We start from the raw sequence: 18,250 nt of genomic DNA on the forward strand, positions 1-18,250 counted from the left end.
TACTTGTGTGTGTTTCGTCTTATGTGTGTTCCATGCTAATACCGGTATTAACAGCAACTTTGTGTAGGTAGAAGAATTTTAGCTATCAGCGGGGTTACCACCATTAACTTTTTGCGTCCCAAACGTTGCGATATCGCACAAGACACTGTTCGTTTTTATGTTTTTATTGTTTCTGATTTTACAGGATTCAACTGGCTTGCTCGTCTGTCAAATCTGACTTAATTTATATCCATGGATATAACCACGATCTAACCGGTGTTTGATAGAAAAGCGATGCGACTGCATAGATTGTTTATTGCTTAGATTGACAATATACGTTTTGGTATATTGTTAATTTTGCTGTACCTATCAGACTACTCGAGCTCGGGGTAGACACGTATCTCTTTTGCTAAATGTACCACACCTCTACCCCCCACACCTCTGGGTATATTAAAATTTCACCGCGAACGGAAAGTTTCCGGTAAAGTGTCGGCCGAAGTCAGGGCGCTATACAGTGTGTTGCATAAGTGGTATAATAAGTCAAAAGAGGGGTGACTCAGGAAGTCTAGTTTTGTGCTAGGACTTTAGTAAATTCCAGAAAAAAATATTGCTTCTCCATAGTAGGTTAACATCACGACCCATTACGTCCCCACTGCTGGGGCACGGGTCTCCTTCCAATGAAGGAAGGGTCTAGGCCTAGATAGTAGGGTAAAAGTAACGTTTACTCAAAGTTTCTATGGAGAAGCCGAATTTCCAAACGCTGTAGAACAAAAGTTGTTCATTCAGACCCCCTACTGAGTCACCTCCTTTAGGCTTATATAGTAATATAATATATAATATGTGGGGACATCTCACACACGGTCATCCGACCCCAAGCTAGGCAGAACCTGTGTTATGGGTGTCGGACAACTGATATATCTACACAAATACATAGATAGATACATACTAAATATAAATATCAACAACCAAGACCCGAGTACAAATATCTGTCTTTAAACAAATATTTGCCCCAGCCGGGAATCGAACCCGGGACCTTCGGCATAGCAGTCAGGGTCACTAACCACTACGCCATTCAGCCGTCAATAGTATAGCTATAGTACCTTTTGCAACACCCTGTATAGACTGCATGCATGGAGTGAATTCCCAACTTTTATCTAGAGGCTTCCGGCGATGTCCCGTGTTAGAGTGACTCTAGTTTTCAGGGAAATTTCGCATGAACCCTGAACAATGGTATGGATTTTTCTGAAATATTACACCAAATTTTTGGTATTTTGTGGTTTTTTCCGTAGTCTGGAACCTTGCTAATCCACATAACTGCTTATCCGGTGATCGTGGTAATCCGAATAAAACTTTTTGTTTACGGCGTGCAAATAAAGATTTAGGGCGTCTTGCACAACAAAGATAAATAAAATTAAATAGTTTGTCTCTTGCTCTGACAGTATAATGTCAGAGCAAGAGGTCATATATTTAATTTTATTTAACTTTGTTGTGCAAGACGCCCTAAAACGTAGTTCTTTTTCTATGATAAAGATTATTATTATAATTAGCCACAAAAACTACCAGGATCCCATAAAACAGAAGGATCATAGAGCTCGCTCGCTACTGGCCTCCACCACAGAGCAAAATACTGCGCTACATATATTTCTGTATATTTCTACATATTTCTGTCGGGGCGCGGGCGGCGCACTAGAGACACTGCGGTAGCTAAAAGCGGGTCTGTGTTTATAATTTATAACACTTTATAATTTCTCTCCCGGGTCGACAGGCAACAGTTGCTTAGTGAATGTTAGTAGCTCGCGTTGTTTCTTATAGAATTACGTACTGCGGGTGAATTTTAGGTGATAAGTGCGTTTGTATGCCAACTTATTTAATTAGCCGTTGATAATTATTATTTTATAACAATTCAATAACAAAATATTTATTTTTATTTTCAGGTAAGCTTATCGGAGTTGATTGAGCTTGGTTTAACTTCATGGTGAGCTAAGAATGAGGTATGAACTGATCATAAAAAATATAATTAACGTAAGTAAATTTATGAATTGTATACTACATAATTTCCTAACGGATCATTGTTTACAACTGATTATTTAGGTACCTGGTTTTATTAATCAGATATGAATATATAAAATTTATTATTAATTTATAATTTTATTGGGTAAAATTATACTAGGTATAATATATAAGAACAGATGCTGATTTGCTACATCACATGACTTTTATCATTGTTCGAAATTTTCTTTAAAAAAAACTTTTCCCTACATTTTAGTACACTGCATCAGTGTCAGTCAACGGTATATTACACATAAAAAATAAGACAAATAACTTCCGTACTCCCACGGCAGCCATAAACGAGCGAGCCGATATCAAGAGAACAGCACACAGCTCGCGCGCCGCCTCCCTAATTCAATTATCGCTGTCACACCAGGCCACCAGCGGCAACAGGAAACTTATCGATAAAAGTTCCCTTGTTTTCAGTGGGAGGTTTAATTGTGTTGAAAGTCTCTACTTTGGGGGATATCTTTGATCTTTTGTAAATTAGAAACGTTTTGATCTTATCGTCTTAGCGTTACGGTTACTATCACTGCCTGTTTATTTTAGTCAAGTGTTTTGATAGAATATTTGTTATAAGAATAAGAATAGAATAAGAATAATATTTATTTAGAAAGCTATAGGTAGTATTTTAAAAATAGGTCAAATTTTAATGCTAAAGGTAGGTGAAATACTGCTCTGAACTAGGAAATAACAGAGTTTTTCCTGTGTTTCAGATTAAAAAGATCTGTAATAATGGTAGGTATTGTTTTTAACTTTTAGTAGGGCTTGAGATTTGTGAAATATTGGTAAAAAGCGGTTCAATCACACAGTAATCAGATTATTCAGATTATACTTATAATCGTTACTACAGGTTGTGATCTATTTTCACCCTTTTTACACATTTGCCTGTGGTGGATTAGGCCTCAATTATATCTCGTTGGCTTGCTTTTTAAGCTTTTCTCTTAACAATCTTTTTGTGTCTACCCTTCTCTTGCACGAAGCGGTCATTGATTTTGGGATTAAACGATTTTATCAAAATAATCTTGAACCATTTATGAGTTTTCAGAAGATTAAAAGCTTAAAAATATTACTAGGTAAGCACCTACATAATATGATTAATGTACAGTCCATGCTTGCCTGGACATTATAAAACGAGCAGTATTGCCCGGTTTGCATGATCACGTGATTGCATATTTAATGGCGGCACTCGCTGCCCCGAGGTTTACTGTCGACCGGCACTTCGCGCGTTCCCGTCCGATCATAATGTTTAGAGTCGCATTTAAACATGCACTTGGAATCGTTCTGTCTCTACCTTTGTAGGCCATGTCATAGACTAATTTTAGTCTATGGCCATGTGAATTTTTTCTCGTACGTTTTTTTGTTGTAATTTTGACTTTTATGTCCTGTAGGTTTCGGCTTAGTATACCCTTTTTGCAACACCTTGTATACCTGTGTATGTATGTTATATTTCTTTCATTGTATCTGCCAACAGTAATTTGGTAATTTCCCTGTTGTACTTCGGTTTAAGAAGTTCTTTGCATCCCATTCCAAAGTATTCTGAAACTTGATGATAATTATTGAGGATAGATAGAAACGTACCTAGATGTAAAAAGGCGACACGCATATGGGTGGCATTTGAACGAGTGCGAGTGTTTGCAGAGAGCTATTTGCCGACTGTCCGCCGATACGCTTCGATTGACGAAGCGCTTTTCGACTGCCAATAACGTTTTTGAAATGTATGTGACATATTTTGGATATTTTTCCTATAATAAATGTACATGACATGTGCGTAATAACTAATTGTAATCGTTCTATTTATAGTTAACGAATAAACAAAGAAAAGCCACCCTATCAAGCATCTCAGCCTTCACAGTTAGAATTTCTCACATTCCTTTAAAAGCGCAACTCCGCTTTTTGGCCAGCAGCAGGGCTAGACATTAATATGAAATTACTTGGAAATGCGGAAAACATTTCCGAGGCGGACATTTTTGGAGCCAGCTCTGTTTGCCGGCCCCGGGTGTGTTTGCCGTCACAGTTCCGTTCACGAGAAATGCGATGTTGAATAGCCATGCTGGGCTAAGCCTTCTATTATTGAAGTGGATGGATACATTTTCAAACTTGCACTTAAAAAATAACCTAAAAATCCAATGTGAGGCGTCAGCGTTACACTTACAAAGGCAAATAACTGTATAAGCAGGAAAGCCAGCAGTGACTGTGAAGACATCAAAATTGGAATTGCCTGCATTGGACCTTTGATCTATCTTCCCTCTATTAGGGGCTTTCAGCTGCACGATTATACGACGCGTGTATCGCGCTTAATATACAAGAATATAACATGTCGGGTAAATAGGACCAGTTTAAATACGCTCCCGTACGTGGGAAATTGAACTGTAGGGTTTGCGGGGCAAGGCGTACACTGATGGCATTGCGCATTTTGATGTGTCGTCGCGACGCTGTTAACACGGTGTCAAATGATTGAAGCGGTGTTCCACCGGAGTGGAGCAAAGATCATATTTTGGCGTGAATCAGTGATTTGCATGGAATGTGCGAGAGTAATATTCGAACCGGTGATACGTAAAGAGGAAGATCAATACTGACTGACGCAACCATAACAGTTTCATTAGATTTGCTTTCAAATATTGGCTTCCACCATTTCATTTAGACAGAAATTAACTTTTTCTTTTTTTTAAACTAATCACGTTACGTTATGGACGTATTTATTGATATGATATGTTTGGAAAAGCATAGTTAGTACCTATTGTCATTAGTTTCTCTCGTAATTTAAACCTACCAAACCTACCTCTAAACCTGCATGTGTAAAGAAAATAACTTATTGGGTTTCCAACACAGAAAACTACACTCTTTCCATAGATTCCCCACTAAGTAACAAGAAAGAATCAACTCGTGAAAAATACACTTCCTCATAATCAGTAAAAAAGCCACCCGTCTACGCACATACATTTTATAGCCGTATTTTCGAGTACGCAATATAATATGTATGAATTCAGCGCGAACAGTACTCGTCATTACTAAATTAAAGCGTGCGCGGTAAGTGTCGATGTCGACGCCGCGACGCCCCGGGCGCCGGCGGGGGCGGGCGGCGGCGGGGGGCGGGGGTTGCCAGCTACCGGCAAAATGTTGTACGAAATGCGAACCGAAATGCGGTTTATGTAGAGACATATAAATACCGAGATTGCACTGATGACTGGTGGAGGTTAGTGAGTTTTTGTGACAAGTTCGTGAGTGTTTATTTTATCTATGAGTCAAATTATGCTTCGGTAAGACTGTGTATGAAAATTATAATGTTACTTTGGTGTCCCGCCCGAATCTCTACTAAATACAAGAGCTTATTGATATCAGCCAACTATATTATAATACAGGGTTGGGTAATGCCGAAGTGAGCACAGTATTTGTTTGTACTGATTGCATGGTTGGAAAAAATGTAGAAAGGAGCGCTAAACGAGTTTACTCATTAAGTGTTTCAGTATTATTAGTCCACTTTATTTAACTCTAGCAACACTATCAGACGGGGGGTGCCGGCGCCTCATTGAACCTAACGTTCTCGCTCCTAATCTCTGTGGAAAAACCTGTGACCGCTTCAGAAAGTTCTTACTGGATATTGCTCGATCGCACAGACGCCGACAATTTGTTTGTTTTGTACAGCTGAGCATGTGAGCATATACTTTTATTTATTTTATTTTATTTATAGACTCTTTATTGAATGCTTAAAAAATAACATACTCAGACAAAATACAAATTAAGAAGAAGTTAGTACACAAAGGCGGGCTTATTGCCAAAAAGCAATTTCTTTCAGCCAACCCTTGGTTGGTGGAAAACTCAGGTAAATTTAACGAAACTCTTTTATACAATAATTAAATTTCTTTGAAGAAAGTTTTAACATATATTATTTATAAATTCAAAGTTTTTGGTTTTGGTGTTTATTGGGAGTCAGTTTTAATTGGTGAAATGTGGGTAGACAAACTAGTATAGATTTCTTTGTAATGATTACATAAGTAATATAAGTATGTACTTTAGTGTGTCTACAAAGAACATGCTCTAGAAATTAGTACGTACAAAACATAGACATCACATACTTACTATAAACTGGAGAAATCTGCAATGCACCAAAGTTGGCAAAGGACTAGTTTTTCCTTAGGCATAGTAAATTCCGAAGATGTCCTAGAAAATTTCCTTACGAATTCTAAGCCAGCTCCGCAGAGCACTGTAGGCGTCTCGTGCTTTTATGTACCAATAAATAACCACGCAAATTCACTGAGAACATACCAATTTTCTGTAATGTTAACCATTTTTTTTCTAAAAATTACCCTTTGTGTTTGTAATAAAATCGATATCGTTTAAGTCTAATTAGCAAGAAATGATCAGTTAGGAATAGCACGCATTAAATACATAGTAACGATATGTTACAGGCAAAAAAACAAGATACATATAAGTCATTAGCAAGAATGGCTAATGCTTCTACCGTATTTGGCTCTGATTAACCGCTCGGGACGTGATAGGCTACGATCCTGTTAAATTAATTAATTATGGATTCTTTGGGCCAATTAAGATCTCAAGTGATTGAAAAAAATATAACAGTGGAGAAAAAAGCAATACTCGCATTTATTCATAGCATGTAGGGCGGCAGGTTAAAAGCACACATGTCATAAATAATACCCATAGTCGTTCTGTTAATCAGCATCTTCATCAAACATTAAACCAAAACACAATTTACCTACCTCCTCCCAAATACAATGTTCCCTACATGGAACCTTTAAATAAATACTCACTTAATCTCTTTTGTTCTTTTCGCCTTAAGCGGGATGCTTCCGCTTTTTATCCTACTCTCAAAGCAATACGTGAGTTTTACTAACAACTCGGCAGCGGGCGGCGTTCCCGCTTTCATCCGGGGGGTCACTGTATCACGAAAAACGAAGTTTTGTAGCACTGTTCCGCGAGCCAGGACTCTATCTCGTATTAAACGTGCCGATTGCACGACAGCTCTCGTTCGTTCGTTTTTCGTCAGTATATAGAGTAACCCTCCCGGTTCGCCCGGTTATCATTGAGCGGGCCGGATGTTCCCCTCGGCGCCCCCTTATCCGTTTACTCCCCAAACCCGGGCCGACCCGGGCCCGTCCCGACAGACGCGCTTTGATCGGAGATGTCAGCTGATTTGTTGCTGCGGTACTTTGATTTTGACATTCTGATTTTGTTTTTTAATGTCTGATACATTTCAAATGGGTTTAGTTTATGTTTTTTTTAATACTTTGTTACGTGGGCAGCTGGGCAGTTTTAATTGATATAAATTTATATTTAAATGATTACAATATTAATTAATTGTTTTCGTGTGGCAATCACAGATAATACAGTGCTAAGTGTGTTAAATTTAAACTAATCATACATGATCAGTCAGGAACTACCCTGTCAACCCCAAGAGGCGCCCGTGTAGAACAAATTACTGGCCGCCGGACCACAGCCGAGATTTTTAGGTTAATCAGGCGGCGACACAGCCCGTCCACGGAACAGCCGGCTAAGGGTGTTGTTTATGCTTCATTTCAAATTTGGAACATGATTAGTGAGGCTTGGGCTTATATCTTGGCAGATTACGAACTTTGGCCCCTTAAGGCTTAGGGCTTGTGTTGTTAAGATGTTATTGATTAGGTAAAGGTTCAGATATTATAAAATATGTGTTAGTAAATAAGTTGTGTAAATGAAGTTCTGTTCTTGTTTATACAAATTGATAATGTACTAAGTATCTATCTATGTATGCAGAAAGCTTAGTAAGTTACTACTTACTGAGCTTTCTGCATACAGTTACTTACTATCATTTTTTTATTATACATAATAATAATTCGTAGATATGCATATGAAGTGTATATTAAAGTAGTTTCATGGTTGGCTGTTGTTATGTGCCTCGTAAGTTATTTTGCCTGCTTCCCATATAATAAAACCGCAAGTTTATAGATGCAGTTAATGTTTTATGAAAGAGCTGGTTTAACGGGTTCTACCTTTTTTGGCATAAGTTTTTTTTGCCTAATCTCGTATTGCATAGTAACGTTTGGTCAAAGTCTCGTTACGCCGAAAATCGTATGGCATAAATCTCGTTTAGTAAAAAGTTATTTCGCATAACATTGTTTAGCCTAATAATGGTATGGCCAAATCTTGAATAGCCTAATAATGCTATGGCATAGGTTTATACAAAGTAATAATATTCGTTTGGCTTTAACTTTGACGGAGCGTCTCCCTACATAGCGCAAACTGGTGCCTTGTATTGTTTCCGCTGTTTGGAAAACGCTCCGCTCCGCTTCGCTGCGCTCCGCTTTGGTTTTGATGAACATGTGCACCTAACACGCTCCTCCTCGCTTTGCTCGTCGTCGCACCTATTTTTAGGTTTCGATCTCATGGGGTTTGTAATAATTATATTGGTCGTTAACTTTCGATTTTTTGATCATAAAATATCGTGATTTTCGGGATGTAGGAGAAAAATACTACAATTTGTACATTTACTACATACTTAATATATTATTTTATTAAGATAACATTAGGAGAAACAAGATTATACATAGGTATAGACGAACATAAATTTGAGCAAACGAAACTTAGGTGTTTAAAGATTGTGCCTAAAGAGTTTTAGACGAAACGAGCCTTATGCCACATAAGTCTTGGCAAAGTGATGGTTCGGCCAAAAAAGTTTAGACCATACGAGTTATGCGAAATGAGTTTTGGTTAATAAAGATTATGCCAGATGAGCGGAACCCGGTTTAACGTTGTCTAGCCTCTGTTGTATGAGGCTTTCGTCTTTTGTGCTAAGGTGTAAAGGATATTGAAAATGAGAAATTCTCCTCTATGCTCTTTATGTATTCGAACTAGTATTATGATTATGAGCAAGAATAATCAACACAGAACTAATACCTTCAACTTTAATAAATAAATAGAAAACGCGCGTATGTACAATAGACAAGTCAGCAACGTGTTTATGAATCTTTATGATTGCCAAACTTTTTATACGGATTGTATTCCTCCATAACACATAAAAAATAATCAAAATCCTGTAAACAAAACAACTGATGTCCGAAGTCATAGCTAACTTAATTGAAAACTCAAAGAACTCCCTGTCATCCCATATATCTAGTCGCATCAAGGCGCACTACGAAGTGCAATATCTCAGCTGCCTCGACACCAGGGGGTCACTCTATACTGACGAAAAACGAAGTCTTGTATCGCTGCTTCAAGAACCACGACTCTATCTCGTTGTCGATAGCACGACAGCTCTCGTTCGTTCGTTTTTCCTCAGTATAGAGTGACCCTCCAGCGCATCTCCGTGAGTGTTTGCAGAACTTTGTGCTGCTTCCGTCCCACCTGTTGCGTCCTGCACTGGAGACGGCTCCATTTGTACTCCCATCGATAAGTTTGTTGTGCTCCGCGGTGCAATTTCTTAGTTGCCGGCTTGCAGGCGTTATCGATCGAGCCTGATTTTGTTGGCTGCGGCACGGCTGAGGTTCGGCTTCTTTGAAGTTTTTCGTTTTGTTTTTTGTTTTTATATTAGGGTTCTACAAATACATACAATATCGTACTGTCTATCGAGTTGGTACTTATGACGACCAACCATTTTTATTAGTTGGAGAGATAACCTAATATAAACTTAATACGAAACACGGGCCAAAGCCGTAGCATAAATATTTAGCGGTTTACCTTAGTGTAAAGGTACCTACTATAAAATAAACTCAAACTTTTTCCCCGAAACCAGCAAATATAGTAAAATTTAAGTGTTATTTGGCTGCCGAGCCTCGTCAAGGCAACACCGAAAGCGCCCAGGGACCACAAACCACCTGCAATATTTCGTATAATTTATTTTTATTTTAAAAACGGCACGTCTCCGTCTGGGTTGCCTGCTACGAGATTTTACACTCCCTATTTATAAATGAAGCAAAATTTGCTTATCTTGTAAGGCTCCCATTTCAACGTGTTTAATTTCAATAAATACATAAAAATGTGCTGAAAATATTATTTAAGTACTAGAACGTATTAACAGAAAAGCAACATCAAACGCACAAAGCAATCAAAATCATTACTTATTTAAAAAAAAACCTTCAAGAAAATAAAACAAAATAAGACTATTTTCTCCATTCTTCCTCTAGAAACATATCTACAATCAGGAATATCGTTTTCGCTATTCCCGAGATCTTCGTAAAATCTCGCAGAGCTATCCATATTAGCGTGGATGTGGCCCGAGCGTCGTGGTTCCTCGGAAGGCGCGGAGGCGAGATGGCGCCGCGCGCTAATTGGCGCCTCGAGACGTGGGCCCAGGATCAACTCAATGCGGTTTTTAGTTTCAGTTGCTTCTGGAACTTTTAGTTTGCGAGTATCAGTTAGGAATTCGTTATGAGGTAAGGTGGGTGTCTCTGTTATTCTTGTTTTATAGGTGAGGAGGATAGAACCCACCTCTACTCACATTACAAAATTTCAGCCCACATCAGCCCAAACCAAACAACAATACGTAATGCTCCGATCGTTAATCACCTCACCGAGAAACGAACGCCACGAAATAACTCCCCAACAGGCGCTACCCACAGGCGCGATGCATGGCTATAATTGCAGACGCCATTAATGTGGTCTCGACTACCGAAGCGACCGACGCGACGCCTTGCGCCTCGCCTACAGCTAAACCCATGGGGCTCTCTCGGTTCCGTATATAGCGAAGTTTGAAAAATATTGATTATTGATTTGATGATATTCATTTTGGTAGGCAAATTGTTGAAAATTACATACCTACTTACTTATAATATAAAAAACTTACTTTATAAAAATCTAATTAAAAATAATTAACTTATCGAAATGATCAGTTAGGAATTAGCTCTTTTTTAATTTAGAAAAAAAAAACTTACCTTCAGAACAGCGCTCAAAAGTACCAAGGCGGCATAAATCAGCAGGCGTGGACAGCAATTACGAAACATGCCCAGTGGCCGCCGCCGCCGCCGCGCCGCCTAATTACACGGGTTCACTCGCTGAGTCGCCGCAGATAATCTAATTTCAGCTATGAATTCGCATAATATCATAGCTTTACGAACGTTCTGCTATATTTACCACCTATCTAATCTACCAATGTATTGTGTGTGTTTTGAAAAAAGTAAGAACTTTTATTTTTTTCCGCATCCATTTATACTAGGTAACTTAAGTTTTATTTTTAAATGAATAAAAGTTTAACTGTGTGCGACTACGGCTAAATGTTTCTGTGGTTGGTAGTTCTGGGTTTGTTTTAGGGCATGCAATACCGGTAATATTTTCAATACCGGTATTGAGTTCCGGTATTAGAACTCAATACCGGGATCCCGGTATTAATACCGGTATTAGACTTCCTTGTTATAAATGACATATATTTTGTTTAAAGGTCGTATCGGGCAAAATACAACAAGAAAAAGCAATCAAATCCTGTATTAAGTCATATTTTTTACGACAATTGAGTATTAGAGTTAAAATTTTAGAACGCATGGACAACTAGTAGGTTTTTAAAGGCCAAAAACCGCATGTAACGGTTGAAATCAAGTGCACTATCATAGTATATAGGAGCACAAGGCCAACTATATCTTAATCGTTTGATTTATAGCCTAAAAAATTACCGATTCCGGTATTACTTCAATACCGGTATTAACTTTCAATACCGGTATTGAAAAAAGCGTGGATTTTGTCCGGGATCCCGGTATTACCAATACCGGTATTGCGGTATTGCATGGTTTGTTTTCGGAAGAGGATTTTAATAAAACAAACAAAACTCGTCTATGATATAGGAAGGTTCCTTGGTGGGTATTGGATGTGCCCGTAGGATTTTGAAACTTCTTAATAAATAATAATTATGTACATTTTGTGGTAATCCCGTCTAGCTAAGCTCTGTTTCGTCTCCGCCCCAGTCACGCTAATTGTTGTCCGCGGGTTAGTAATTAATGCCCTCATTAGTCCGCCCACTCCGGTCGCTACTAACGCCCCCTGCCGGCTATCCGCCCCCACTAGCGCCCGGGACATTGTTGCCATTCACGAGGCCTTAGAATAGTAACACTCCGGGTTATGTTATGTTGCGGAAGAGGCATCGAAACTTTATTTGGAGCCGAAATGGTGAATAGAGTGGCATCAATGGCAAAGAATCATGATGGAATTTGAGGACTACTTATAATTTTTAAAATTTGATTTGAAGAAGGAATATATTTATATGTGTTTGCTAGCTTCTTAATGTACAATTCACATTGTACATGTACCTAACAATTAATTATGATAAGTAAATGGCAACAACTTTAGCCTTGTACCGTTTTAAGTTTTCAGTCTAACCAAATTCTCGTATACTCTGCCACCTTGTGTCGAGTAGAAGAACTAAAGCAAATGAATTGAGCAGTGCAACACCCATGGAAGTAATAAGTACTTACGTACGCAACACCACTATAACCAGTTGAGCAGCTAGTTCAGCTATTCGTCCAAAGAGAGCGCTAAAAGCATTAAGAAATATAACTTTCTGTGAAACCCTTTTTACTAAACCCTGTATATTTTTGCCGTGTATTTATTACAGCTTCGTTTTATTAGGTTTTTATATTGTAATTTTATTTTGTTTCAGAATGCACCAGTACAAGAACCAGTCTACAGGAAAGTGGCAATAGTGGAAAACTTCTTCGACATTATTTACACGGTTCACGTGGAACTCGAAGGAAGGCCGGGGAAGCACGCTGGACAGAAGAGAACTTACAGAACGGTAATAATAGCATAATATTATAAATAAATTTTCAAATATCATAAGAATTTCAAATTATTTTCGAGACTTTTGTAATGCTAAAATACTTAAAATACGTTACAGCGCCATCTCTTAAACCTCTACGTGAACTAGGTACTCAGGGCAGTTCATCCCGCAACATAACATTGTAAAGTATGTTGTTGTTGGAGGTACCTAGTTTGCTTTCGATATTGTTTAGTCTGCTATCCGATAGAGGTCAGTGTTGGTTTTTGTGGAGAAGTTGAGAAACGCAACACAAATGCATAGAAAAACGCGGACTCGGGTGTACCCTCAGGAAGCGTCATAGCGATCTTTCTTGATACAAAAAAGTCTGCCAATTTTTGCGGGGGGAAATTTTACCGTTTACCATGATTATGTCTCATGGGACATATAATTATGAGTTTTAATTCCCAGCAATAAGGGTTACGTGAAGTGACATTTAATAATGAACACAGTGTCTTCATTTTTCTTGGCAATGGATGTAACAATTATCGATAAGTGTTATCGATGAATTCGAGAACATGGGTTAGAAATACTAATTTCAAATTAATTAGGTATAGTTAAATTTAATTAGGAATGATTAATAAACGAAGTCACCCGCTTTTCGCTGTACATTTATACTCACGTGATAGGTCGCGAGCCGTATTTGAATGAGTGCAATGTACTGAAGTTGTCGAGTAAGTGGGCAACCCGACGGTCAGATGCTTTCAAGCCGCCCCTTCGGGCGGCCTCTGTCTAGGATTAACGACTGCTGCCGAAGCAGCAACCGGGACCTACGGCTTAACGTCCCGTCCGGAGCACGGAAACGTCAAGAAAAGAACCATTTGAAATCGGTAACTCATGCTGTACCTACCAATGGCTGACCGTGTCAGTTGTTGCTTTACCTCAGTGATCAGTTACGATTACTGAAGCCAATTCGACTACGGACGCTTTCCAACTATGACCTTTTTTTGTCGATTAATACATATCTACATAACAACAGGAAACAGCTAATAACAATAAACCATGACCAAATCTGTGATCAAATCCGGAATCCGGATATTCTATGAATTGAAGCTGTCATTTTAGAATGTAAACAAATCATTTTCTATGAAACGAACGCTCTGCCAACTAGATTGAGTCTAGTGAAAATTGAGACTGCAACTAGTTTTTATAAATCGGTGGGCCTTTCTGGCCTACCACCCCGCCAGAAGGGAACGTCTGCCTATTTCGTCTCCAGACCATTCATACTCAATGCACAAATGAGACGAGCTTAACTGACCAATGTATGTATGTAGCATGTACCTATGTAGTAATGTTACACAGCGAGCATTCGTGCAGCCAATACGCAACAGTGCAGCGAGCATAGGATTCGATACTATTTTCGAATCTACACGAAGGGTCACTTTTATCAAACGCTAAACGTATTTTAATCAAATTTTAAATACATTTTGTACTGACAGCCGTATGACAGGCTACTAACTGCCGGTTTCTATAACTCTATCTATCCATAACTGGTAGTTACTTTCATACGATTTTGACATAATGACCAGCTATAGATAGATAGAGTTATAGAAACTGGCAGTAAATACGTTTAGCGTTTGGTGAAATTCCACCTAACACATGGAAAAAATAAATGTCACTTTTGGAACTAACTTTGCCTTACATTTTGACAGTGACAGTTGACGATACGCAACGTTAACGGAGGATCGAAGCTTGTGCTGGCGACTCAGGATTCAGTTCTTCGCTCGCTGGTGTAAACATAATATGTTAAGCTAACCATCACTACACGCACCGCGAGCTGAGACCTGTGAATGGGAGCCTTTACATTACACTATGTAACATTTTGTTTTCAAAACTAATCATCCCATTTCGTCTTCCACAGATAACGGAGACCTACGCCTTCCTGCCAAGAGAAGCCGTGACCCGCTTCCTGACAGGCTGCGCGGAGTGCGCCCGGCGCCCGCGCAGCGCCTCCCCTCCCCCTTTACCCACCCCCTCGCCCTCCCCGACACGGCACCCTTACCTGCCCTTCCTCCCGCACTGCCCACAAGACTACTCCAGAAACTGGGAGTCAGAAATCGACGCTGCCCAAAACTACTCCTTCGAACCGAAATTCGACTACACCGACCTACAACCGCTCAAGAAAATAGCAAGCCCCAAAACAACTGACGCTGATGATGAACCTACGTATATTGAATTGACTCCGAAGAAAGGGTTTGATGCGGCTCCTGTATTCGGTAGTAATACTCCAATAGAACCGGCGTTTAGAGAAGAAGAGCCAGTTCGGTCTGACCCTGAGATCGACAAGGCTGATGACAGCCTCATCGATGTGGAAGACGTCAAGGCAGACTCCCCCCTACCCCTACTGACTAAAAAAGAAGTGATAATCAAAGAAGAGTTCGACGACAAAAGTACCAGGAGCTCAGAGAGCGGAGAAGATAAAGAGACAAAGACTGAAGGGAAGAAGAAGTATAACCCGTTGGACGTTGCCAATTTGACGTCAAAAGACCCTCCGAAGTCCAGGTCGCCTCCTAGGAAGAAGCTATTGCTTGGGGGGGATTACTGCAGCGGTCTCGGCCGGTTTCCTCGGCCGTGGCGGCCCGAGGGGGTCTACTATGGCGGCGAGGAGGTCGACTACAGTGTTCCTATTACGACGGCATATTTGAAGCATATGAGAAGTTTGGCGTTTCAAGAACGGCTGGATTTGGAGAATAAGGTGAGTTTTAGTTTTTATACGACGGTAGTTATTGTAATACTGAGTGTTAGAAAAATGCTAGATAGATAGATATTTGTTCATAAAATATTGTCAGAATAATTTCAATATTCTGTAGAACCTTAGGTATTTTTAAACATTTCAGGTTACTTAAATACTGTAACGAATGTAATTTTTCCCATTATGAATTTTAGGTATACTTACTTAATAATTTTACTAAAGCACTGAATTGAAATAGTAAACACATACATGTAAAAAAAAACCTATTGCTGTTATTGAGTTCAGCCCTTTCGGACTAGAAACTTTTGACCGACGCGCGAAATGTTATGAAAATACTTCAGGCATGCCTCGGTACAATATCATAAGTGGGAATTGGCAACGGTCCCCGATCCCAAATGAAAGTTTAACCAGGATAGGGTTTGGGGGTTAAAACGGCGGTCTGACGGACCCACGGCTTTGAGCAAACATCCTTTGTACCCACGGGTTATGATTTGCTGAAATGTTCTGAAACTTACGGCTAGGAATGTTTTTCCTAGTTCTGTTTGTTTAAAGGTTTGTGCTGGTGTTTTGTGGAGTTTTATTATTTGTGGTTATTTGTTATTTGACGAGGTACATAGCTGCAATCTGAAACTGTGAAGGTGTGATCACCTCCATGTAGTTAAATGATTATACAAGACATGCTGTATTAAATTTTATAAGCCTATTTAAGGAAGGATGTACCTACCTAATAATTCACTTTTATTAATAATGACACACACACACTCACACACACACACACACACACACACACACACACACACACACACACACACACACACACACACACACACACACACACACACACACACACACACACACACACACACACACACACACACACACACACACACACACACACACACACACACACAAAACATGTCTGCTTTTGTAACCTGAATAATTACCTAGTTTAAGTTCTAGTTCTAATAAATTACTATATATTAAGTTAACATAGTAAAATCCATTAATGGCCTTATTTATAAACAATGTTAGCAAACTATGTTAATTAAGATGCTGTGGATTTCTGTTAATAAATAAAATAAAATAAATAAGTGGAGTGGCACAACTCTACATTTTATTCATTTTTGGATTATATGAATGTGACCAATAACTCTGTACTTTCCTAGAGGCATTCATATATTTTTATTTTAAAGCAAGAATAATAACAATTATATTTATATAATAATTACGATAACTGGACGCCGAAGAGGGTTTTTAAAAACTCAAATTGATTTTTGAGATATTTAATTATTATTAAATGATTACATAGAAGTGATTAAAACTAATTATAACTATCTGATCTCGATGATCAGAGGATTGACCTTCGGCTACCGCGATTGGAGCACAAAGACACCTTCAACACTGAAAACTGTCCCACGGAACTTTTGGAATTTACTAGTCAGCACTAAATGAATAATGAAGCAATCACAATACAGTTCCTTTGAATATGGGTATGACGAAATATGTTGTAGAGAGGGCTTGCACTCGTAACACCTCCCCTCCTAGACGAGTGACTATTTGCTGACGTGTACAGCAAATGTCGCGGCTTTCCTTTCCTCCAGGGACGTCATGGACTCATTCGTAGAAGAGGGCAGCTTCGTCTCAGCATTCGACTGCAGCTTTGGATTCCATTTTATGTTTCTTCGACGGCGTTGAATCAGTATAATAATTGTCAGTACAGATGCACCGGATAGTATGATGATGTACACAGGTATAGTGGTGTGATACAGTGAACTCACATCAGCAGTATCGAGTTTCGCTGGCGATTCTGTCATAATTTGTTGTTGGATGTTGTGCAATTTATTCAAGTCGATTGTTGTAAAGTTATAGCGAACTCGTGATTTTGATGACTCCGGCAATTTCTGGGAAGCGGTGATTTCAACGGCATATCCAAGAACTTTATTTTCGATGTTGTAAGCTGTGAATTCTGGGGATTTTATATAGCAATTATGTGGAATTGTAGCTAGGAAACTGCCTTCTAATAGTCGATGCTCTTCTTGACCGCATTCGAGTTGCACCTTAGTTGGTTTCGGGAATGACATGATATAGTGTTGACTATCTAGCTCCAGTAGAGCTTCCTTGTACAGAGAGATAGGCGTGGGGTGGCACGTTCCTTCTATCTCCTGTTGGTAGATGAGGTCATAGGCGCAATCTCGATGTTCCTTGTTCTGGATCCGCGCTTTATGATTGCAGATGTACCACGTAGCGACTTTCTGGCATTCAGCCTCCATGTAGACAAATTCCTTGGAATTAGTTGCCATAAAAGGGAGTGTGGGTAGGATAATTTGGGAATATTTGTTAGGTACGGGACAGAGTCTATAGAGGTCATACGTGGGCAGTAAAACTAAAGGAAACTTTAATACTATAACTATTTTTTTCTCTATGAAATAGTATCCTAAGCTAATTAAATCATAGTAATACCTAATATCTAAGCTTAAAATATTATCTGAAGTATATAACTGTTTTAATTTTTTCAAAATTCCTTTAAGATCTTTGCTAGATAGTAAAGAATGATGAATGGATTTAGTGCGGCTAAATGCTAATATATTTTCTATTCTACTAATTTCGTCGGAAAGCTTTTGAATATTATAGCTTAATATCGTGAACAGTTGCGACAGCTGCATATATTTTATTGAAAGGTCCTTATCAGTACTAGTGACATTAACTATGTAACTGATAGCCTTTTCTAATGTTCGCTGATTACTACTTATGTTATTCAATACCTGACTTTGCTGTAAGGATAGTTCCTTATATAGACT

At 38.9% G+C, this 18,250-nt stretch overlaps 1 protein-coding gene across 6 annotated transcripts in view; it reads left to right on the plus strand.

The window, feature by feature from the left end:
- LOC105380821 (nucleolar protein 4) overlaps positions 1 to 18,250 on the plus strand; it is a 117,524-nt gene that overhangs the window by 46,949 nt on the left and 52,325 nt on the right. For all 6 annotated transcript variants that reach the window (XM_048628137.1, XM_048628140.1, XM_048628142.1 and 3 more), the window contains exons 3-4: positions 12,605 to 12,739; positions 14,622 to 15,455. In XM_048628137.1, coding sequence (XP_048484094.1) covers positions 12,605 to 12,739; positions 14,622 to 15,455 — 969 coding nt within the window. The remainder of the gene's footprint in view (positions 1 to 12,604; positions 12,740 to 14,621; positions 15,456 to 18,250) is intronic.

Source organism: Plutella xylostella, chromosome 20 (assembly GCF_932276165.1).
Source record: "Plutella xylostella chromosome 20, ilPluXylo3.1, whole genome shotgun sequence".
NCBI classification, from domain to species: Eukaryota; Metazoa; Arthropoda; class Insecta; order Lepidoptera; family Plutellidae; genus Plutella; species Plutella xylostella.